The 24,218-nt window shown below is 40.9% G+C and overlaps 1 protein-coding gene across 1 annotated transcript in view; it reads left to right on the plus strand.

Annotated features, from left to right (window-relative positions):
* Nucleotides 1-278: 278 nt before the first annotated feature.
* Nucleotides 279-24,218, plus strand: part of TLK1 (tousled like kinase 1) — a 72,021-nt gene continuing 48,081 nt past the window's right edge. The window contains exon 1 of the mRNA XM_050900015.1: nt 279-462. Within this exon, the coding sequence (XP_050755972.1) occupies nt 318-462 (145 nt within the window). The 5' untranslated portion in view covers nt 279-317. The remainder of the gene's footprint in view (nt 463-24,218) is intronic.

A 24,218-nucleotide genomic window follows, 5' to 3' on the forward strand; every position in this document is an offset into this window, starting at 1 on the left:
TCCCCGCCTGCGCCCTCCCCTCCCCTCCCCGGCGGCAGCGGCGGCGGCGGCGGGGAAGGTTAGCCTCAGACACAGGCGGCTGCTCGGCGGCGGCGGCGGCCGCGGCGACGCAGTGCAGAGGTGCGGGCAGGTTGCGCTGGCCCCGCGCCCCGTCTCTCCCGCGCCCCGCCTGCCTCCGGAGCCTGCTCCCCGCCGGCGGCCTCCCCGCGCCGGTGTCGGGCCGGCCCCCCGGCCATGAGCGCGGCGCTGGGTGTCCCCCCGCCGCGCCGCCTCCCCCGCCGCCCCCGGCGGCTGCCGGGCTCCAGGAAAGTAGCTTGATGAGTGTCCAAAGTAGCAGTGGAAGTTTGGAGGGGCCGCCATCTTGGTCCCGGCTCTCCACGTCCCCACCGAGCCTGCAGGGCTGCTCCGCGGCGGCGGCCTCCCAGCTCCACGGCGCGCCGCCAGGCAAGCCGCCCAAGGAAGGTAACCAGCGCGCCGCGGGGCTGCGCGGGGGGCCCGGCCCTCGGGGAGGGGCCCGGCAGCCGCCGCCGGAGGCCGGTCCCGGGCTGGCGGGGAGCGGCGGAGGGAGAGGCTGGTGCCCCCGGCGGTGGCGGCGGTGCGGGGTCAGCGCTGGGCCCGGTGGCGGCGAGGGGAGCCTCGGGCGCTGCGCGAGGGGGGCCCCGCCGCCCCCGCCCGCGCCTCCCGCCGCCCGCGCCTCCCGCCGCCGCTCGTCAGCGCGGCTGCGCCTCCTTGTTCCCCCCTGCCGCCGGGCCGCGGGGGGGGGGGGGGGGATCGGCCGCGCTCCCTCCGCTCCCGGGCCGTCCGCCCGCCGCCGCCGCTCGCGTCTCCTCCCGCGGCGGCTCTCCTCGGGCGGCCGCTCGCCGCGTCCTCCCCGAAATCGGTTCTCCTCCGCCAGCGGCAAAGTAAAAGTGCTGCGCCGGAGGATGCGGCCGTTGTTGCTGGATGGAGGGAGTCGGGCACTTTTGGCATCATGGAGGTGGGGAGGAGAGAGGGGCCGACACCGGAGGGTTCGTCCCCGTGGGGAAGGCGCCCTCGGGGGCGGCCGGTTTTACGGCCCGAAGTGACAGGGCGCCTTACGGCCACCACGGAATGACTGCAACTTTCTCCTGTCCTCCATCACGCCTTAGATGATAATATTTTTCTCCTCCCTCCCCTGCTCCTCCCCTCTTGTGTTACACCGACAGCGACAGCAGGGTGTTGTGGGTGTTTGCAGGGAATATCTGTATGAAGGTTATGAGCAAACAAGTCTCTTCGCTGTTCCCTTTCGGGTATTGTCTGGTTTTCCTCCTTGCATTGAAATGTATTGCCACAAGATGTAGCAGTTATACAGCTAGTGAATTGCTCGGTGTTTTTAGCTAAAATAACTACCTGCTGAACGCTGGTTAGTGGCGGAGGAGAACTTTTATACACAGATACTTGCATACTGAGCAGTTGTATAATTGTACTTGATTTGCCCCAGTTTAATGAATACCATGTAGCGTTTCTTGTAGCGTCTGCAAAACGTCATCACCCAAGCAGGAAACTTGCTAACTTAAAATAGAAATAATAGTGAAAACAGGGAGTCTGTTTTTCAGGTCTTCCTGTAGCTGCTTGCTTGCTTGCCTTTTTTTTTTTTTTTTTTTTTTTTTTTTTGTGGTTGATAAGCAATGTAAGGACTTGGTAACAGGGATTCGACATCCTGAAAACGTGTAATGCAGTCTGTGTTTCTCCATTTTTCCACACCAGTAGTTGTCAGACTTGTATCACTCTGTCACTTTTGCACACGCTCCTGCAGGTAGATTGACATGAAATGCTCTAGAAAATACCTGGAAAGGAATTGTGGTATATGTTAAGGATGCTGAGTAAAGTGGCAGGCATTTTGTGCTCGTCTTCTCTGGGAAACTGAAGCTCTCAGAAAAACAACAACCACCGGCCAAATATGTAGTTTAAGTTTATCAAGAGTAGGTTTCTTCAGTGTTGCAACACTTGTTATGAATATGCATGCATATAATATTCACAGAGTGTATACGTGAGGTAGTTTTGGATGTATTTCAGATACCTGGCATACAAGCCTGACATGATTATTGCAGCACAACTTATATATTTATTTATTTTAAAGAAAAATGGTGTTCCTTGAGTACCTCTATTTAGACAAGGGAAAACATTTTTGTGAAATTAATTTTTAACGTGATGATGATGATGCTTTTACTTTTTTCTTTCTTACGACTCATGCTGTTGGATTTTTCTGGGTACTATAATTTACATCCTCTAATACAGATTCAGGGGTTACAGAGTCATCAAAACCCTGGTGTTTGCTTGGTACTGTAATGTACTGTATTTGCACGGTGTTCCTGGGTCATGATAATTGTGCGTCCTCACTAGGTAGTTCTGTTTGAAAATCAGCATAAGCTGCCAGCCATGATTGGGTTTATATTTTGCATTCATGCTCGTGGGATGTTATCAGCACACCTTACTTTATGTATGTACATTTTACAATGAAGTATGGGGCTGAAAGCAGTAGGCCCTGAAATACAAATGTGTCAGTATGTTTATAGATATTGGCTTATATATGTGAAAGAATGATGTCAGATCAAACTAATAAGCGTACAATATTTTCAGTGTATTTATAGGAGTTTGTGCTCTCATCGATTCTGAACTTGTGATACCTTGTGATGTTAATGGAGGTTGTGAGCTTTGGAGCGGTGCACGAGGCTCCCGGCCTATACTGGATCAGAGCTGCATCGCTGCTAATGCCTGTGATGGTTTTGAGTGGGTAATATTTCCAGATACAGTGCATTCGCCACTTGGGCTGAGCTTGTGGCCTGGCCTGGCCTGGCCTTGCCTTCTCGTTTCTGGATTCAAATCCCGTTGATTGGCTTCTGTGACAGTTATGCCCACGTTGCTTTCGGATGCAGGCCTTCACTGAGTGCACCACGTCTGCTGTGGTTTATCCGACCTTACCTGTGATTCACTGTGGAAGTTTGGCATGAGGCATATCTCTCCTATGGGCTTTTAAAGGCTCTGATTTCTTAAGAGCAGAAACCTCAGCACCCTGATTTAGGAAGTCCTAAAAATATTCTCTGAAGCTCTAATATGGAGAAAGCAAAAAGAAAAGCTCTGGCATATATAACTGTTGCACAAAGTTATTTTTTTAAAAACATGCAATGCCTTGTCAGTATCAAAAAGGGACTACTTGGGAAATACAGGTGAAATTAAAGAAAATAATTAATCTTTTTTGAAATGCACTACCACATTGCAGCAACATTTTTCATTGGATGTTATCTTCTGTATCTTTACTTACGGGGCATCATGGCTTAGCTGTATAGATTTCAATTTATGTTTTAAGGTTTTAAAATGAAAGGACTAGGGTGGACTTGAATACAATTGCATCTGTACACTTTTATTGTACCAGAACTGTCTCTTGTTTGCATTTCGGTATAGTTTGTAAATGTCTGTAGTTCTGTCAGTTGTTTTATACGCCAATAACTTATGTGTGGGATATGTGGTCACTTATTCAAGAGCCCTGCAGTAGATGCTATCAGAACTTTAGGAGGACTGTTAGGCAGTATTATTTTACATACAGTATGTGATTGTGTGGCTAAATCTTGTGCCACAGCTCACATAATTGCAGTCATGCAACTTCATGTTTGAAGTTTCTTGACTTTTGACTGTTTTATCCGTGTAACTAAAAAGACCAAAGCGCATAGCTGGAAGGTGCTGTTTTGTAAATGGGGGATGTTCAGGCCATTGCTGACAAGGCAGAGAGACAGAGAGATTTGGGAAGATACATATGACTGTCTTGGAACAGCTTCTCTTTTGAGTTTGGGGGCAGTGCCACAGTGTCTGGTAGTCAAGCATGATGCTTTGCAAGTTGTTTTTTGTGTATGCTGTTGGCTTTGAACACTTTGCGAAAAGCAAAATAGAATGCCAAATACAATTTTTGAATTACCATGACAGGAATGTGAATTTCAGTTTTCCGATTTGAGCCCAAATTAACATATGATGACAAAATGGTAAAGAAACTCATGACATGTATTTGATACTCTTTGAAGAACTAATGTTGTAGGTGTAGCAAATTTTGTTGGTGACCTTTTTTTTTTTTAATTTGATAAATGTATATTATTTGTATTTATTTTTACCTAAAATGTGATGGTAGTTGTCCATCTGAGCATGAAGGTACAGTTTATTTCCTCCTTAAGTTTACAGTCTAGAAAATGTTTCTAGATACCAGGTTGTGTCACATATGCTACATAAAGTATATTAGTCCATGAACATGAAAGCTACCTGATCTTATTAAAACTTCCAGGGTTGTTTTTTTCTGTTGCTTGCTTGTAGTCTAAAACCTCAGCTGCTTTATTTGCTTAACCAGTAAGTTCTCAGTAAGTTTGTTGTTTTTTTATCATTGGACTGTAGATTGAGAATTTTATGGATTTGGCCAGTTTATGTGGGAGCAGAGAAGAATGGGAGCACTTAGCGTTTAAAGATGATGATATATTTTTAGTTAGGATGAGCACAGCAATCATAAAAGATTATTTAGGCTGGCTGTAGCATGAGCAGGTGTTGTGTAAGGCTTTATGTTGTTCCACTGATATGCACAGATTCTAGCTTGTGATATTGCTGGTTTTGTTGCAGATGTGTTTCTCATAGTGAGCTGATGCTTATGCCAAATTCATATGAGACTTCATGGTGTACCCAAATGAGAAACGGGAAAATATGACCTTTTTTTTTTTTTTTTTTTTAATATGGGCCCTTGTTTGAATCTGATTTTCTGAAAGGCAAGTGCTGCAGAGAATAGAGCAAACTAGTAGTTGGGTGATTGTTTTGTTTTAATTCTGTTTTAACTTGCCTAGAATGGAATTTGCCATTAACCTATTCAATTTTAAATGGAGAGAGAATCAATATCTTTAAGGACAGGCTGTATTTATTTATTATTATCGCCATTCAAATAAAAAGCTTGTTATTTCTCTCATTTGTTTTTCCCCATACATTTTTTTTCTTGTTTGCTTTTTCTTTCAGCAAGTAAATTTTTTTTCTTCAGCAAGCTGAAGTAAACTTGCGTATTAGCAATAACTCTGGTCTGCAATTAGTCTTGACATTTCTTTGGATTTTCTTAGAGCCTGGTAATCTTAAATGATTGCCAAATACTGTTGGGACTCCTGGGAAAGACTACTGTACATATGTGCATCACAGTCACAGTTAGGTCTATAGAATTTTGCTACCTGAAGAATGGAGATTATAGAAATATGACAGGCTTAAGTAATCCTTTGTGCTTTCTGTGTTCTTGATATGAAGATGTGTTTTGAAGTAGTACTTGCTCCCAATCCAGATTACTCCTGTACTAAACTTCTTGCCCCCATGCTGAGTTTTTTTACAGAAGAAAATGTTGAAGTTAGTAAATTGTGTTTATGCAGTAGAGTATTTCCTGAACTGTAGCTCCCCTAAAACATAAAAGCACACAAGGAGCGGGAAGAAAAGCTTTGTCCTTATGAACTTTATGAACTTCTTTCTGTGTGGTTTGATGTATTTCAGCTGTAAAAGAGGAAAAGGGAAATTTGGTTTGGCAAGTTGCTCTGAGTGGAGGTGAAGGTGAGTAGAGGAAGAAGAGTGGTCAGGGTTTCTGTTGAGAATGCCGGTGCTCCAGTTGTGATCGCTGGAGAGCAGTTAAACAGAAGCTGGCCACCATAATATAATCCAGTTTCTCAGGTGGGCTTGCAAGAGGAAAACTTCTAATGGTTGCTCAAGATAGCAAGGGATGAGTACTGCACTTCATGTTCCGTACTTGAGGATCGAGTTTGGTAGCAGTAGAGAAGGGTTAGTGAGCATCAGAAGGTATTTTGGATCCTACATTTCCCTTCATCTTGACTCCATTCGTATTGAGATGCTCTGTTTGGGATAGAAACTAAGGGTCTGCTTAGTTCCCAGCACCTTTTCTTTGTGGAGTCTTACTCCTTTCTTTCGTTCCTGAGCAGAGCGCTGGGATATGCCAGCAGAAAAATCCTGGCAACCAGCCTTTCCCTGGGGAGGATGTGGTAGCTGGTGGGAACATGAATGCTTGTAAGCTTTAATCAACCTCAGTCAAACTTAGTCCCAGAAGAGGGGAGCAGAAGGGCTTAAGTGAGGTTGGGTGTGCTGAAGATTGACAGGGGAAGGCTGGGGCTGTACGAGCCTTCGAGGGTGGGTCCATGCTGGAGGGGTTGACTGAAATCAGAGTGATTATATTACTAATTTTAATCATGACTTAAATCAGTGAGCAGGAAATCCTGATTAAATAATTGTTTTTAATTTTATTTTGCATTTGTGCTTAATTATTTTTCCTAAAGAAAAGTTGATTCTAATTGGTCTAATTTGATCATACCTCTTGCTAGGCAGGAGGGTACGCATCTATATGCATTTATTTAAGTAGTTATGCAGCTTAGATTCTTAATGTTTAAGAAACATAATTCCCCATGCTTTAGACAGCTTTTAGCTAACTTCATTAGCTAAATAAAATGAATCCTAATTGTGCTAGATACATGAGAAGAAACAAATATATCCAAATGTGTTTTACATTTAAACCAGATTAAGTAGAATTGTCTGTAGTTGATGAAACGAGTCAGTTATTTCTGGTCACCGCACCTTGCGAGATTCGGAGTTAATAGATCAAATCCAGTCACCATTCCTCTTGTTCATCATTTGGAAAAGAAAGCCAGGCTTTCCTGCTTTCTGAGTTGTCAGTTGCTCTTTAGCAGTTTGAGTGAACCAACTGTTGAAGTGGTTGAACAAACGAAAATGGCAGAAGTGGTTGCTGGCGAAAGCCGGTCGAGTGCTTCAGAGCTCCTATTTGGGCGACTCGCTGGTGGCTTCCAGCGATGTGACGGTATGGCTGCCAGCAGAGCATTAAAGTTTATATCGTTTGAATGTATTTTTCCCTTGTATGAATTTAATAGATCATAAACTTTAAACCTCGCCATAGATTCTTATCGCTCCAAGTTTAGCTTAAACGTTTGACGCTGGAGCGTATTTTTAAAATAAGCAAATAAGAAAAATTATCCACCCTGTGCTCAAAAGGCCTTTTTAGCTTTAGCTGGAGAGGCTCTGAGGCCGACACGTGTCCTCCAAGGATTTAGAGGGACAGCTAGGGGTTGTTGGATGATTACATAACTGTGATGGGAGTCTGGTCACTTTGGAATGGGAAACTTAATTTACTGGAGCTTTTATGTGAAACTGAACGTCATGGAGAAGGTTGGTATTCCCTGGGACCGCCTCCACTTGCTGAGAGGTGGCAGCAGGAGCATTAAGCAATGTATCTTGCCTGATCATATCTGAACAGTTTTAAGTGGGTGGAAACTTAAAGACTGCGGTGCTTTCTTTATAACATCCTTAAGAACAAAGCACTCTGCACTTCAGATTTTAAGAGATGAGGATGGTGGTAAGAAACTCCAGAGTGCCTTTTACAGGAAATGAAGCCCGATAATAATTACTTGGAGATTGGCAAGTACTGGATTCCCTTTCTTTGGACTTCTAATACAGCTATACCTATAAGAGAAACAGAAGAAAAATATCTTTTTTTGAGGAATAACAGGAAATCTCCATGCTTTTAGAAAAATCCATTGTATGATGTCACATACACACAACCTTTTAGATATTTAATTTTATGACTGTACCTTGAGCTCAAAGCATATAGAAGCTTCAAGCACTGTGTCCTGCAGCTGTAGCTTCTGGTGGATTGCAAATTTTTAATTTTTTGTTAAGTAATAGAACCTCTAAACTATATGCGTAAGGGCAACAAATTGGAAAGCAATGTTAAATATACAAATAAATATTTAAGTTGCTTTTTATAATTCTTGTAAGTCTGAAAGAATATAATTTAGATCCTGATCTTCACTCGGTGGGTCTCTGATGCCCTTGGGATCATGCAGCTTTAACAGCAGAGGTGTTTCCCATTTCTCTTCTCTACCACTGAACTCTTGGACGTCTTGATTTTATGGAGACAAACAGATGATGCTACAAGTAGGATTTCTAGTACTTTTTTTCACTCCTGTGGCTTAGGCTAATCAGGCCTGTACACTGCATAGCTGTATTTGTTAGGTATTGTTTTTTCTAGTTAATGCTGCGTTCTCATAGGCTCCACAGTTTTGTCCTAAATTTTGCAGCTGTACTTCAACCAATGCCTTTTTTTTTTTTTTTTTTTTTTTTTTTTTTGGTGCCCTAATACCCTCTTTCTAGCTATTTTGGTCCTCAGGGAGGTTGTGGTCTTTGGTATTTCTCAGCTTATTCCTAGTAAAAGGGATGAGAGAAGTAGTGTACTTTGATAAGTTGATATTTTCATTATAAAGCACTTAAAAATAAAATCCACACATTATTAATAATATTCTCCTTAACAACAGTAGAAACATGTATTTTTAAATGAATATGTATAGAATTGTAATTTAAAATATATTTATTTGTTAGGACAAACTTTTTTTGGTTGACACTGGTGACTTACAGCAAGCTTTATATTTTTCTAAGTGGTATCACTGTAAAGACCAACCGTATTTGCATGTACAAGATTGTAATGAAACCAGTTCTCTTGATAAATATGTTGTTTGTATGGTGAAAAATAGAGTAACTTTGAAATAGCTTTGTTTTTTTATCTTTTACAAATATTATGTTAGTTTAGGTAGGAAAACATTTTGCAGGTATTATGCTGGAGGTCTTTATTGGCAAATTCTTTTAGTCTTGATGGGTAATGATCTGTTTTTAACAGTTCTGTTAAAAGTTGTATTAAAAGATGTATCAGAAGTTTTGAAACTTTTCAAAGTGAAGTCCTTTGTTATTGCTAAAGGTATATCCAGGAAAGTGTCCTGCTTCCCTTTCCCAGCTCTTTTGCCCCCGCGGTGTGTTCCCTTCACCAGCCAGGTGAGAACTTACACTGTGGTGAGAAGAGTGGTGGTGGTCTAGGTGGTGTGATTATCTTCATAAAGTAATTTTTTTTTGTTTTAGTTGTGGTAGTGGTGATTATAGATTATTAAGAGTAGGTTTATCGGTATTAGTCACTAGGTTTTTTTGTTTGTTTTTTGTTTCTTTTGCAAGTCAGTTATTCCTTGAGCTGGCTGTTGTTTGGGAGTGGTTGCTGTGTCTTTGATACATGTTTTAGAAACTTTCTGATTATTAGTGTTGCATTTTAGTTTCAGTAGTTTTATTCGCAGTACTGAACTATGGTAAAAGGCTATCTTGCAAGTTTTCTACAAGCTTTAACTGTGAATAAAGTAGAGTAATTCTTGTTACAGTACCTTTGTGTTTAGTGTTATGAAGGGCCATTATGAGGAGTGGGATTTTCATATTTTAAAGTTACCGTAGGATAAAAGTAGAAGTAATTCCTGAAGATACAGGTTTAGAATTTTTAAATGAGATACAAAAAGCACTTTTTGCTGTGCATGTTATTGCCTCAGTATGTGATTGCTTTTTGTGAAGTTCATTGCCTATTTAATTTACCTCTACTTATATAATCAGATTGTATATTACCTCTTTCTAATTAAATTGTATTATTAAATGATTGTGATACTAATAATGTCTAAGAGGGGTAACACCAGTATTCAAACTGTGAGAGGCAAATATCATGGTCTTTGCTTCCTTGTTAGACGGTATTTTGTATTCTGCATCCATAGATTTCCCCCCACCCCAGTCCCTTGCTTGATACATGCTGTCACGTCCAGAACATCCAAGTGGTTAGTATTAAGGAAGAGGCAATTTTATATATCATGCATGTACACACTTTCATATATACACAAAATGTGTGTATGAAGTCTTGATGAGCTGTCTGTTTAGTCATTAGGAATACTAATGTTGTTGTTAGGACCCCCCATCCCCCATAGCAGTCTCATAAACAAGCTAAGCTTACACAAAAACTTCAGCTGCTTTTTAGTAAAAATGGTCTAAATTCCTGTTGTCTCTTATTACATACTTCTTAAAAACTTGTTTCATTTTTTCAAATATGTAATTTTATTAAACCTGCTGATGAGTATTGCAGATGATACAAAATTTGGCTGCTAGATTAATCGTGCTAGTTTTGCCCTGTCTTGAGTTTTAGCTTTTTATATTGCTGTTTGCTTTTAAACAGAAGAATAGAAACGTAGAGTTCACAAAAAAGCAGAGTCTGGTTGTGTATTAGATTATATATTAATATTATGTTTCTTGTATTTTTCTCCCTATTTGTTATATTTGCAACATACATCATAATTTGAGAATGAAATATTGAAGCTGTGACAACAAAGTAATTTCCAGTAAATGACCTTAATAGTGATTTCCCCCCAACCCACGTGTCGTGTGATTGAAAGTTGACCTGATTTGTTCCCCTGGCTAAATCGCAACGTGCTGTTCTCTCTGAGCCTTTCACTTGTTTTTCTCTTCTAGAGAAGTGCAAACAACAGGCACCAGCCTCTGCCAGTGTCTGACACCACCTTCCTGCTGTTTTCCTTAAATCTCTCTTTTTCTTCAAGTTTGTTCATACAAAAAAAGGAGAGCGAGCCTGCTATTTTCACTTTTTTTTGTTGTTCTTGTGGCTTTGAAATCCCATCTTTCTAAGGGAAGCGAGCAATGAGGCAGCAGTACCAGTGACTGTCAGAAGTTGCAGAATTTGGTGGTCCACCACAATCCTTATGGCTCTCCGGGTGGGATGTTTGCTCTCTCCTAGACCAGGTCCCTCGGCCTGCCTCCTCCTACTGCCAGTTTCCCTTCCTGACCGGTGCTGGGCCACAAGGGTGACCTCCAGTCTCGTCCTGCTCCTCTGCTTCCCCTGTGCTTCTCTAAACTGTCATTTTCCTCCTCAAATCGTGGTCCACCTGCTCAGCTTTCAGCTGCGCATGCTGTTGATTTTGCTGGAGGGAGGGTAGTCTTTGATAAAGGGAGCGGGTCGACGCGGTAGAAGCAGGAACCTCCTGGACGTTCAAGCATCGACCGCCCACGCTCAGCTGGAGGTGCGCTCGGTGACATGGTATTGCAGGGATGTAGCCGGGGGTGTCTCCTCTCATGTCCTGCGGCGCGTCACCGCGCAGGAGCTCTCCTGCTGTAGTGCTGGCAGCAATGGCGAGTGTTTTGTGCAGTTAGGAGTTCGCAGCTGCAGGTGCCTGTGTCTAGAAAGACTGGAGAGGTATTTTGATTTATCTTGGGTGTCAAAATTCTGCCTGACCACCAGCTACCACTTGAGAAAACGTGAAATCCAGTTTTAAGATTGTTGTGGATAAAGGTCCAAATGAGGGATTTCGGGGAAATAACATTTTGTTAGTATTTTTTCAGTCTTTAATAATGGAAATTCCTCACGTTTTTTAGGTTTAAGTCAAGATAGGTCATTACAATTGCTTTTTTGTTACATCCATTGAGTCATTGAATCTATTGGGTTTGTTGTACGAATGATCCAAAGATACTGAGCGGAAGAGTTTATTTTGGGCAACGTAAGACGTTTTTACTACGAGTTCTCTCATTTGGTAAATAATCATGTTAGCATGTAGTACTCGCAGGACAGTATTTTGTTATGTGAAGGCAGTAAATGAAAATAGTGAATTAGTGATTCAGGTAACTACCAAAATAGCTAGTATGACTAGCTGTTACGGTTGTAAAAGGGTTTCATTAGAGACTAAACTGAGTTTTTTTCCTACCAGTTATACCAAAACCTGCATGGTGTACTCAGTCATTTGTGTTTGAATTTTCCACTTTATATTTAGAAGTTTTCCTCTGTGTGGACTTTATCATGTGTGCGTATTAACCGTGGCAATGCGGTATCTGCAGCAGCCGTGGCTGCCGCCTCTGGGGGCGCGTAGTGCATCGGCCCTGCCGGTGGTGGCGGCTCCCCCTGGGCACGGGCAGGGCAAGGAGGGCGGCCTCCAACTCGACCTTTTTTTTTTCTCCCTGGGAACTGCTGTTGGTGACATTTTCTCCTTCCTAATGTGTTTTTGTTCAGTTGCTTTTACTAGTTCTTAAATTTCAGTTGTCTTTTCATCACTGAGATAGCCTGCTAAAGCAGTGGGCTGGGGGAGGGAGTGTGGCACGTGTGGCAGGTACCCCCGTGCATCTGGAGACTCGTGAGGGCTTTAGCCTTGTCTGACTGTACAGACACTGGTCTTACATGGACTGTCTGCCTTTTCTAATTGATGGAGGTAAGCCTGGCTCAGTTCTGGATCCTCTCTAAGTCCATCGTGGATTTGTTGATAGATTTATTCAGTTTTAAAAAATCTCCTGTGTGGTTAGCTTGGTGTTTAGTTATACCCAAAGTCAGGAGTGTGGAAGCAGTCATGTTAAATGTACACCAGGTGAAACACATCCCGATTTGTCAACTGTTGGTAAGGTGTGCTGCTACCTCCCCGTAGCACTGGCTGTTCTGTCTGTCAAGTCAGCTGTAGGAAGTAGCCCCCGGGAAGCCCGCTTCAGCCATCCAAGGAATTTCATGGTCCTCCCCTGCCTCTGGTGTGAGCTATTTTAAGGAGAAGTCCTGCTTTATCTCCTCTCAGTTGGGGAAGAGAACGTGGATCACACTTGGTTTTGCTTAAATTGTGGCCCCAGTGGTCCACAGAAGCAAGTTGTAGCATCCTTATCCTTTAACTAAGAAGAAATGTGGTTAGTTTTGCAGGGCAACAAGTACTATGCAGCTGAGTGTTCAGGTGCTTCTACATGGTGGATGATGTTAAATGCACATAAGTATTTTTACTGGTATCTTAAAATATGTTTTGAATATATACCTGATTTCTCCCCCCCCCCCCCCCCCCCCCCCCCCCGATTTGCAATGTCAAAGACTTCTAACTCAGCCCTTTACTAATTTCTGGTTGCCCTCAGGGCTTTAACTGCATTTCTGTTATGAAATTTTATTCATGTGATCACAGACTTTGTTCCATGAAGTCTGTCCTTCACTCAGCCTGCGAGACGGGCAGTTCTCAGGAAGGGACTGCGTTGAAAGGAATGAGAATCTCTTCTTTCTTCCTTCTAAAACTTGAATGAAAGTGATAGTATAGCAGAAAAGAAAGCTGGTTTAAAATTAGGCAGTGAGCGCTGGATAGGAGAAACGGCTGTAATGCAGATTTCTTTAATGATAAAGCTGAGCAACACTAAAAACGAATTTTTAACAGATGATTACATAGGATGTTTCTTTGTCTGTGAACTGGGTGGGTGCTGAATTTTTAAAAATATTCAATACACAAAGTTGCAACTGAATTTAATGTATACTGGTGGTATCAACAGGCTTTGTAGCTGTGCTGTGAGAAGGATGAGTACAAAGTTTAAAATATTTTTTCCCCTTAGCCTTAAACTTGATTTTTCACTGGTTTATGTGTGATTTCATACAAGTCTCATTTTCTCGCTATCTGTAGAATGGGAGCAATGCTGCAAGGTGCTAGGAAAATGTAGGTGTAGTCATTAACATGTCAGCTTTGTGTGTGTGTAATTTATGTAGTTAGAGCGGTATTCTGAGAGGCTTCTCCCTACAAGGGACTTTGAGGAGATGAGTTTCTTCCCCTATTCAGCAAAGCTTGGATTGTCTCATCAGTTCAGAGGCTGCTGGTTGAGTTGTAGATTTAAAAAAAAAAACAACCAAACAGAAAACCCACAAAAACTTAAGGAACAGTATCTAGTTGCCTGATTCTTTGAGCATTGCCTAGCCTCTAGACAGGGTGCCTACAAGAGAAAAATAGTGAGCTCTCTCGCAGGTGGCATGGCCCTACTGAGCATGGGGGGCAGGGTCCCTGTTGCATGAGCTGCCTGGCGGTGTGGTGGTTTCTCAGGAAGCTTGTGATTCTGCAGTCTAAATCTCTTAATGTAAATTTTTTTGTTTGAATTTTTAGTATTTTCTATGCTGTGTGTGCCATACAGGTATTGTGAAAGGAGGAAATTGACAGTGTTATTTGAGGTTACTACCTTTTTTCTTAAAATGGTGTAGTTCAAAAGCCAAAATAGTTCATGGGTCTTGTGGTTACAGTTAGAGGTGAATTTACTGTCCCAGTTTAATCTCAGGGGTGTAATAAGCTTTTTGCGTGTTTTATGTTAAACTGTGGCCTCTTATATAAGTATATGGGGGTTGAAGTTCTAGTCGATCACAATGTTATGATGAAATAGATTAATGTATTTGCAAAGACTTAGGATTTTTTGTTTAATTTCTTACTTGTAGCACGTTCCTCGCAATCTAATGGCAAGAACAATATAGCTTAAGACTTACGTATGGTGATGGGCAGTTCATTATGTGCTGTGTGCTGCAGGGAGCAGAGCACTTGCCTCAGTCTCGAGGGTCAGTGCTGTCTGCACTGGGGAGATTTTGAAGATCAAGAGGGCAGAAATGGCAGTAGGAGCTACAGAAGTAAGGAGATTAGGAAGTTCAGGGAGTTAACAACTGAAACACACTCCTATTGACACAAATACAGCTTTCAAATACCAAATGACTGGTATTATAACTCAGAAAAATAAGATAAATTTATTCTATGAAATTGTTGGGGGTTTTTGGACTGCCTTTCTACCCTATCGGTAACTTCCAGACAAATTTATTTGGCGAAAAGGTGCACAATTTATATTTGTTGCTTCATGGTTTACTTTTTCTGAGGAATGAGGGTGAGAACCAAAAACCCTGTGGGAAGGGGCATTGCTCGCTGTCTTCCTGCTCCATAGATGACCTGTGCTTTTAACTTCCTTTTCACTCCTTCCTTAGATAGCAGAAACTACTGTTTATTTTTGATATGTGCAAAAGGCCTGTGCCATTTTAAATTCTTGCAGAACAGCCATTTCGTGGACTCGAGCGTTTAGAGCTCCCGGTTTGTTTCCTTATAACTGAATGCAGCAAATGAAATTTGCTGTACTTTCTGGTATTTCTCTAGGTAGATGTTTCTTCTTCAAGACTGCTCCAGGCTTTTAGTCCTTTTCAGCATAGAAATAGATAGAGGGATGGAAAGTAGTAAGCTTTTGTTCAGTGTGATGCACTTCTTGAGAGTATCACAAAACTGGTGTTATCTTGTGACCTGTTAGTCTGCATCGCCAACAAGTGACCCATGAACTTGCAGTGTGCTTCTCCCTGCTTGCTGCCGCTTCCCCAAGGGGACAGGGAGCGTCTGGTTTTGCAGCAAATGAAGCTGAAAAGGACAAATTCTGCTTCTCTCTTTCTGTTTGGATACGTTTTACAGAGCTGTCTGGAAGCAACAGTAATTGCTTCAGATTCCTCTACGTACAGGTGAAAAGGGAGCTGGTAGAGATAGGCAGGCAGCACTTCACCTGCATGTGTGCAGCCCAGGCTGTATTAGTTTTTATCTCTCTTGACATAATGTTGTGGTCAAGGCAGATGTTTGCTACCTAGGAAGACAGTCTTCTAGTGTTCCTGCCACAGGTGTCTTGCGTAACTTTGGCCAAGATGCTAGGTGCTTTCTGTAAAATATAAATAGGCTTTTCTTACCTTATAGGGGGACTGTAAGCATAAACTTCTTGTCTGTGTACTGTATATTTGTTTATCGATTGTAGTAGTAGTACAGTGCAATACAGCAACACTGATAATGCCCTATGGGACACTAACAAGGACTTTTTTACTTCTGATTGACCAAGAATCTCCAGTAGCATAAACCAACCCCCAAAGGGGTGCCATCATATTTTCTTCTAATCTTTCTTCTAACTTGGTAGCATACAATCATAAAGCAATGCATTCAGTGTAGTTTTTCCTTAACCAGAACATTGTTCTTACTCTGAAGAAAGAAAAGTTACTGCTTTTGACCTTACAACTGTGTAATGAATCTTCCCTTTCCAGGAGGAAGCTGCATGGAACCTAGGTGTGATTGTTTAAGGCTTTACAGGAGACTTTAGAGAGTTTAGTATCACATTTATGCAGGCACAGACTATAGTGGTCAGAGATGACAAGAAACATCAGGAGGATGTATTAGTTGGCTACCCAGTTGCTGCCAAAACTGACAGTTATCTTGAACAAAACTTTATTAAAAGCACTTTAAATGAGTGCTTTGTATCTATGATTATTCTGTCACTGTAGCAGATGTTCAAATCAGATGCTGTCCTTAAAAAAGAGTTTTACTGAAGATGCATTTGTTTTTCAGTATCTATACGTTTGTTCTAAATGGACTAAATACTTAGAGCAGTACTTTAGACAGTGAGAGTCAACTAGTCAATAAACCTGCTCTCAGGTATCAGTGTCTTTAGCTGTGAAGAGTGCAAAATGATCAGTGAAGACTATGTTAACAAACCTACCTGTTTCTTTGAAACACTCCGGCTCTGCCAGTTCGCTGTTAAATGGTAGAAGTTGGTGGTGTTGAAAAGCCACCAAAAGCCTTCTGCCAAATCAGAACCTGCTCTTTGATCACTCTTGGCAGTTCAGAATAATCTAGAGAATTGCAAGTGAGTAATCCAGGTTTTTAAAAAAGCAGGAAAATATAACACTTGGGATTACATCGCAACAAGTTTCGAAGGAATGGCTACAATTCCTTATAGCGAACATGTTCAGGATATCACCCATCTAGTTTGTATATGTTCAGAGTGTTGACTCCTTTGCTGGGCTCATTCTGCATATAGTATTGTAGCCAACAACTCGGGAAATCTGTTTTTAGCAAATTTTTTGTTATTTAAGCTCTTAGTTGTGTGAGTTCAGAATAAGTCCTTTTAAGTAGGACATTTCCAGAACGGATATTATTCACTGATGCTGCTGTTGTGATTTAACCCCAGCTGGCAACTAAGCACCACACACCGCTCACCCACTCCCCCTCTCGGTGGGATGGGGGAGAGAATCAGAAGGGTAAAAGTGAGAAAACTCATGAGTTGAGATCAAGACAGTTTAATAGGTAAAGCAAAAGCTGCGCTCGCGAGCAAAGCAAAACAAGGAATTCATTCACTATTTCCCATCGACAGGCAGGTGTTCAGCCATCTCCAGGAAAGCAGGGCTCCATCATGTGTAACGGTTACTTGGGAAGACAAATGCCATCACTCCGAATGTCCCCCCCTTCCTCCTTCTTCCCCCAGCTTTATATGCTGAACATGACGTCATATGGTATGGAATATCCCTTTGGTCAGTTGGGGTCAGCTGTCCTGGCTGTGTCCCCTCCCAGCTTCTCGTGCACCCCCAGCCCACTCGCTGGTGGGGTGGGGTGAGGAGCAGAAAAGGCCTTGACTCTGTGTAAGCGCTGCTCAGCAGTAACTGAAACATCCCTGTGTTATCAACACTGTTTCCAGCACAAATCCAAAACATAGCCCATACTAGCTACTATGAAGAAAATTAACTCTACCCCAGCCAAAACCAGCACTTTTCTGTGGAGTGTTTTTTTGTAGCGGCTTTTCTGTTTGTTTGATATAGGAGGGCTCTCATGATGGAGAAAGATCTTGCAGTTTGGGATTTTGACGTAGGAAATACACTCTGATCTTACCTAACTCAATATTGTTTTCAAGAGCCTAGAAGGGATTGCTGGACATGGAGAGGGATTTTGGATGTGGGGAATTCTTCTTCCCAAGTGGACTGTTCTGCTGTTGGGCACAGCAGATACTGCTGTTACTATGCCCACGAACTGATCTGTTAAATTCAGTTTTTGTCTAGTTAAGGTGTGCGGAGGAGAGGAGAAAATACAGTGATACCAGTGTTCTAAATGTAGCCTTACTGCTGTTGAGGGGTAGCAATTCCAAGATAAACAGCTTTCAAGATACTAGTAATATACTGCATGTTCTTTCAGTTGTCCTTTTTCCCTTCATCAGGCTGAACATTATTCAACAGACTCAGGAAGGACCTTGTCGTGGTTCTGTTGCTCATAGCAGTATTTGCTATGCTAACGCTTCCTGTACATGGTGCACATGGAATTATATTAGAAGTTTGGGAAATGGATAGGTAGATACCAAGTTGAATGTTCTATGCTATATCTTATCTTCTCTTTATTAATTATTCTATACTTGCCAACTCCTATCATTAACATGGAAAAAAACACTGCAAAAATAATGGCGTAATAATTTCTGGGGCAAGATGGGAAAAATTTGATCTGTTAAGAATTCCTTCAGGAAAAGCTAGCATAAAGAAAAGTCTGGCTAAAACCTGACCTGTTATAAGGATTCACATGCCACATAAAACTAAATGTTGACTCATTTTCTGGATAATGAACAGGATTGGAATGAGACACAGCATGCCATTGTTTCATTGAATATTGCAAAAAAGCTTCAGTAGCTTTCAGACCCATCAGCACCATTAATTGTTAGACAGACTTCAGTCTTGAAAGCTGTCATACACATGCACATTATCATTTTTCAGGTTTGGGATGTAATTTTTAAAGGTGGTCAGTCAGTTGGGTTTTTTCTTTATTTTCAAGTCTTTCTGTTGCCTATGTTAGTACTTATCTTTCTTAAGTAATGTGCTGCACCTCAAACAGGTTGTTTTTACATCTGTGCAATACATTTGTTGTCTGTGGTATTGAAGGAAAGTGCAATTACTTATGTGTAATATGTACAGAAAATGCTGTCACTCAGAAATAAGAGCTCTTTGTTGCTTCAGGAGGCTCGTGCATTGCTCTTGAGCCATGTGTGGCTTTCAGGCAATTCAGTTGTACTTCTAAGGGCTAGGATTGGTAGAGGGTCTTGTCAGAAATGAGGCATCACTGGCTTGCCTTGGGCATAGTTGCATGCCTGGTTCAGCCCCAGTTAAAATAGAATAGACCCTTGGGGAGGTATTGTCCTCTCTGTTGTATGAATCACTCCCTGAGCTCTGAATGAGCCATTCTGAGTTGCCATCCTTGTGGTATATACCCACACACATGAGTATATGTTGTTGGTTTGTGGCCAGATAAAGGCATTGGTAGGCAACTTGTAAAGTCATCTTTGCGTCCGCTGCCTACAGCCATATGATGAGACACATAATGGCCAAGGGATCCTTAGACTAGGGTGCCTAGCTGAAAGGCAGGGAGAATTAAACATTCTTAAATTGTTACCCACAAATGTCTCCTAGCTGATCTGGAGTTGGTCCAAGTGGTTTATTCAGAAGTCTTTCTTCAAGGCATTAGCAGAGGTTCCCTCAGCAACATATTTCTCTGTAATTCACTTTTCCTTTCCAGGTTGTTGGCCAGACAATTGAAATCCAAAAACAGGCAGCACAGAGATGAAGTCTAAAGATCATTACAATTTTTTTAGCGTTAAAGAATTGATTTCTCTTGTAGAATGATTTGCAGAAAATTACTTATCTATCCGGCAGCCAAAGTTTTCTTTGTTTTAGATCAAATTTCTGCACTGTTGGGAAAAGTGAAATAAACAACGTTCAAACAGCATTTTAAAAAAGTGAGCTATGGTCATTTTAGAAAACCTTCAAAAAAGACTTCCAAAAACAAATAGACTGCATCTTGGGGAGTGAAGGGACACAGGGAATATTTTCCTGTTCTTTCAGCACCAGAAGAATTAATGTTGAATTGTAGAGTCCAGGTAACCCAACAACCTATCCAAAATGCACTTCCTCGTCAACTCTTTAGTTCATGGGAAATTGGTCAGAAGTTGTTGTGTTTGGGTTTTTTTTCCTCCCCATCAGAAAAACCTTATTTTATCTACTTTGTATTTTAACAAGTTTGCATCCAACAATCATACAACTGTAATCAGCAGACACAAATTTTATATTTGTCAAAAACTGCTGTCTTCTGATGTTTATAGGGAAGATTTTTTTTCTTATAATTTGTTAGATTTACCATAGTTGTGCTTTTTTAGGCCAAAATTTGCCAGACATTATTTCCCTCCCACAGGTTTTATGTAGACTAAAGCCTGATCTGTCTGCCTGCTAATTATCCAGCTTTTTCCCTCCTTTCTTTCACCGCCCAGCCTCCCGTAAGCAGTAGTCACCTTTCGCTTGCCTGCATCCCTCTGCCCATTCTTTTGGACACGGTCTTTCTCATTTAAGAGGATCAGTTTGTGGAATAAAAACTCTCTTTAGATTGTTAAGAAAAGCATTTTAAGTTCATCTAGGCACCTTAGCAGTGGTAGAGGGTGTGTTTATTAGGAAACAGAAGTGCCTAAATAGAGAAGGTAACTTCAGTGAGAAATACTATTTTTATACTTCTTTTTCTGTGTTGTGTGCTTCAGTGTTACTGGCTCAGGTGCTGAGAAATGTTGCATTTTTCACTGTGCATTTAAAACAACTCTTGATTAATTAAAAGGATTCTGTTCTTTCCTGACCCTGGGCTTAGATATGTGTGTCTCTCATTAGGAATTTCTTACCACTTTTTTCAACAGCTAGTTTCACTTGAACGTCAAGATGTATTTTTCCCTTTCTCTATTGCATCTACTGCTGCTGTTTGACTTCAGCCACAGTGAAGGTTTTCAATTCAAATGTAGTACCCTGAACTTTTTCATGTTACCTGTTGTTTGGAGGTTATAGTAGCTACATAGTCCTCTGTAAAAGAAGTTGTTAATCTCAGTTGGAAAGCCAGTGATTTTAAGCATTTCTGAATTTCCAGGTTAAACTCTCACAGGTAATCTGTAGATATTGTTACTCTGTTAAGTTTTTTGGAAGAGCTGGAACCCTGGGGCCTTGGTAAACAGTGTCCTCTAGGCTTTGGTTATGTAGCTGTTGTTAGGAGGTAAATATAGTTTGGGGATTTTTTTGTTTGTTTTACTTTAAATCTCAGAGATTGTATCTTGCTGTCTGCCCTATTGACTGCTGATTTAGGTTGAGTGGGACCTTCTTGACTTCTGAGGCCACAGTATTGAATGACTGTGGCCTCGGGACTGTGATTCACGTTCGATGGTGATGCACTTCAAAGCCTTCTGCTAAGGGCAGGCTGTGTTTTTGCTGTTATCTTGGAATTGAACTCTTCTCAAATTACTGCTGCTTGGCTTTATGCCATCATACTATCATCTCAACTTGTTTTCTTAGCACATTAGTAGTTTTCAAGGCTGTTTCCAATTCTGTTTTCTGTGATTCCCCAAAACATGCTGTGGAAGAAAGACTATTCAAGACATGGTTTAGCAGCACAGGTCGACTTTGTGCTTTTTTTTGGATTCATTTCTCAATCTCACAGCCCAAATGTTCTATTTTAAATGGAACAGGTGTCATTTTTTCCAATTTAAAAATCAAGAAATTTGCATTCACTCCATACAATTTGATGTCTTACTGTATTTTGGTTTGCCGTGCTTTTTCACTTGATGAGACTTGTGTTTTAGAGCCGTGTATGTTCCTTCACTGACAACTTGTTCTGGGTTGCTTTATTGCCCATTGGCTTTATAAGGAACTGAAGTATAAGCTGTAATAAATAGAAAGTTTTACTATTGATAGGAAGAGACCTTGATCAACATGATGATGACTTGCTAGCATTTACCTAACTACAAAATAGTTTGTTACCAAATAGTTTGTTTTCTTGGAGGCAGAAATGTTAGCTTCATTACCGTATTTTTCTGGAGAATGAAAAAGTCCTTTCTGGTTGGTTCTGCAATAAGGAAAGTCCAAAGTTTCAGAAAGATAAGAGAGAAGAATGAAGTTGAGTGCATGGTTTGGTTTTGTTTGTTTTGTTTTTCCAAATGAGACAAGAGAGTAGCTCGCTTAAAAGGAAATATACATGGATGCAGAGACAAGATGCATCTTCATGTTGGTGAAAGAAGAAAAGAAAAGTAGTTGTGTGAGCTTCTTTTTAGGAAACTGCTTAAGGATTTTAAAATCTGTATTTTTAGTAATTTTCTGTAGTCTGTTTTGCATTTGATATTTTAAAGCTTTCCTTTTATCGGCTGGTACACGTGTATTCTGGAATGACAAGAGCTGTCATACTCAATTGTTATGAAGTTAAATTATTAGCATCAACATAATGGGATAAATGCATATTTAGGATATTCCAAATTGAAATAAACAGTTACTTTAAGGACTTTAGGGATTGCATTGCAATGCTGTTAAACAGTGGTTTCTATACTTGGAATGGTTACCATGCTTAAAGTCTGGTGTTCATAACTTCAAAGATTGGTTGATACCTTTAAAGGAATTTTGATTTTAAAAAAAAAAAAAAAAAAGCTGCTTTCCAGGCTGCTTTTCTTGCCATTTGAAATGTGTACCTTTTCCCCCCCCACCCCTCACCCTTTTAGCTCGATATTAGTTAGATTTACTGATCTAAAGGATGCTACTGTCAGTGAAGAGACTATGTGGTGGTAATATTATCAATGTTAATGTGAAGTGTTCCTAAAAATATGTTGGACATAATTCTCATACCATGTGTGTTACCATAAAATCTGCATGCCTACTAGGAGCACATCAGGAAATTCAATTTACATTTGGGCTATTGTTGAACTGTCGTCTTCTCTTCAATAGATAGGTCTCCGTGTTGAAGTATTTTGCTTTGGCATTAAAAGCTATATGCATGTAAGTCTGTTAAAGAAACCAGACCAAACCAGTATGCCTTTCACTTAAGTGAAAGGTGGTTTGTGCAGGCCTTGAATTCAGGAGAAGGGGGCCTCAATCTAATCTGGAGGGTTGTTCTAAGAAGAATGTGGCTTCTGCATAATGAACTTTATCTTCATTGTAGAAAGCTGACAATGTGTGAAGCTGTTGATCTTTCTTCATCTCGAAGCTGTAATTGATTGCCAGATAACAAGAGTCCATTCAGCGTAATAAGAGAGTTGAAGATAAAGATTGAGTCTTGGAGCTTGATTTCATATTTAGTGGAAAAGAAAAATATGTCTGATCTGTCAAGCCTTTGTGTTTGGGTCTGCAATGCTGCTCTGTAGTCTAGCCGTGTTCGAGATAAGAAATCGTAGTACATGTGTATCCCAAAAGATCCGGTTTTAGGAGGTGAACATTTGCAGTTGCAACTCTCTGCTAAACTTTTTCTCCTAAAATGTCAATTTTACTGAAGTATGAGCAAGTATTTGGTTAAATAACTGGATCTTTTGCAAGTATTTGTATATTTGGAGGTGTGGGGCCTTGGGGTACAGGTGTAGTTGCACTTTATTATTTTCTGGTCACCAGTTCTGAAAAATTCAAACTACCACGGAGAATCCTCTGATTCCTTACATCTCTGTGTTGCTAAGGTAGAATATGGTATAATTGATTATACCGAATGCCATGAAAAAGCTTATAAATTGCTTCTCTGAATTTATAACTTTGACTTTTGACATAACCCATTGCTTAACAAATTCTCAGCGGAGTTTGGAGTTCTTTTGAAAAGAGTTCTTGCAAAAAGTGTCCTTTTCAGGAGAAGAAATCTGTATATTTTACATTAGTTTTTAGAGGAGAGGCTGTATGTGGTTCTGAAAGATAAATTAATATGGAAGATACCACCACTCCTGAAAAATATAACAGCTAGGTAGTGTTGGTAACTTTTTAAAAAAATTACTAGAAGAAGCATTCCAAAATCTGTAGCGGTTACAAGAAATAAAGAAAAGTAATTTTTTAGGGCTCTTCTGTGAGTTTTGGGTAATCTTCCAGGTGTTCTCTTCGGAAGATAGTAGAAGTTTGAATGGCAGAGGGTGGTAACAGTGATAGTCTTTCATTTAGCGTCATTGTAAATATGCTGTAAGTACTTGTGTAACATGATTGTGTGTCCTTTGAGTTAGTGAGTTGGCTTTCAGGGGTAGGAATGAAGTTAGTTTAAGTAAAAAGTCTGGGTATATTTTCAAAACTGTAAGTTATGTCTTGTGGGCAGCAAGGTGTTCTGTGAGCAGGAGAATTTATAGTCTGGTGTTTATTATATTTTTGTCCCTTACAATAAGTGCCTTAAAGCTTACGGTACCTTTAAAAATAGGTAACTTGTGCTGAGAACTGAAGGATTGTACAGAACTGCATGTTCTTGAAAAAACAGCTGTGTGTCTGGGAGTGAATGGTGTATTTTAAATTACAGCATGAACGAGGAAGGCAGTTTAATAGATCTTCCTAGGATTTCCTCTGTGTTGAAGGAAAGCTTGAATTCAGCTTTTCTGCCTTGTCCTTCAGATCACAAGGAGTGTGTATTGCTTTTTGGTTCTGGATATTTAACAACAATAACAAAAACCAAACCAAAACAAAAACCCCAAACATAACAAAAAAACCACTCCAGCAGAAATAATGAAGAGAATACAGTGCATTCATTAGCATGTGTAGGCTCTAAAATCTGAGCAGAAAAAAAATGAAGGATTGTATTTCATCTGTGCTGTGGACTAACCCTCTACCTGCTGAATTACCATTCTGACTGGTAAGGTAACCCAAGGGTGCTGATGTATTTAGTGCATTAGTATCTAGATACAGTACATGAGACCTGCAGTAGCAATTTTACCCTGCAGCACTTCGAATGAGCCTTAGCTATCCACAGTGATTATTGCTTTCCCATAGTTCATAAAATAAACAATAGAAGATACGG

The sequence above is a fragment of the Gymnogyps californianus genome, chromosome 7 (assembly GCF_018139145.2).
Source record: "Gymnogyps californianus isolate 813 chromosome 7, ASM1813914v2, whole genome shotgun sequence".
Classification (NCBI taxonomy): domain Eukaryota; kingdom Metazoa; phylum Chordata; class Aves; order Accipitriformes; family Cathartidae; genus Gymnogyps; species Gymnogyps californianus.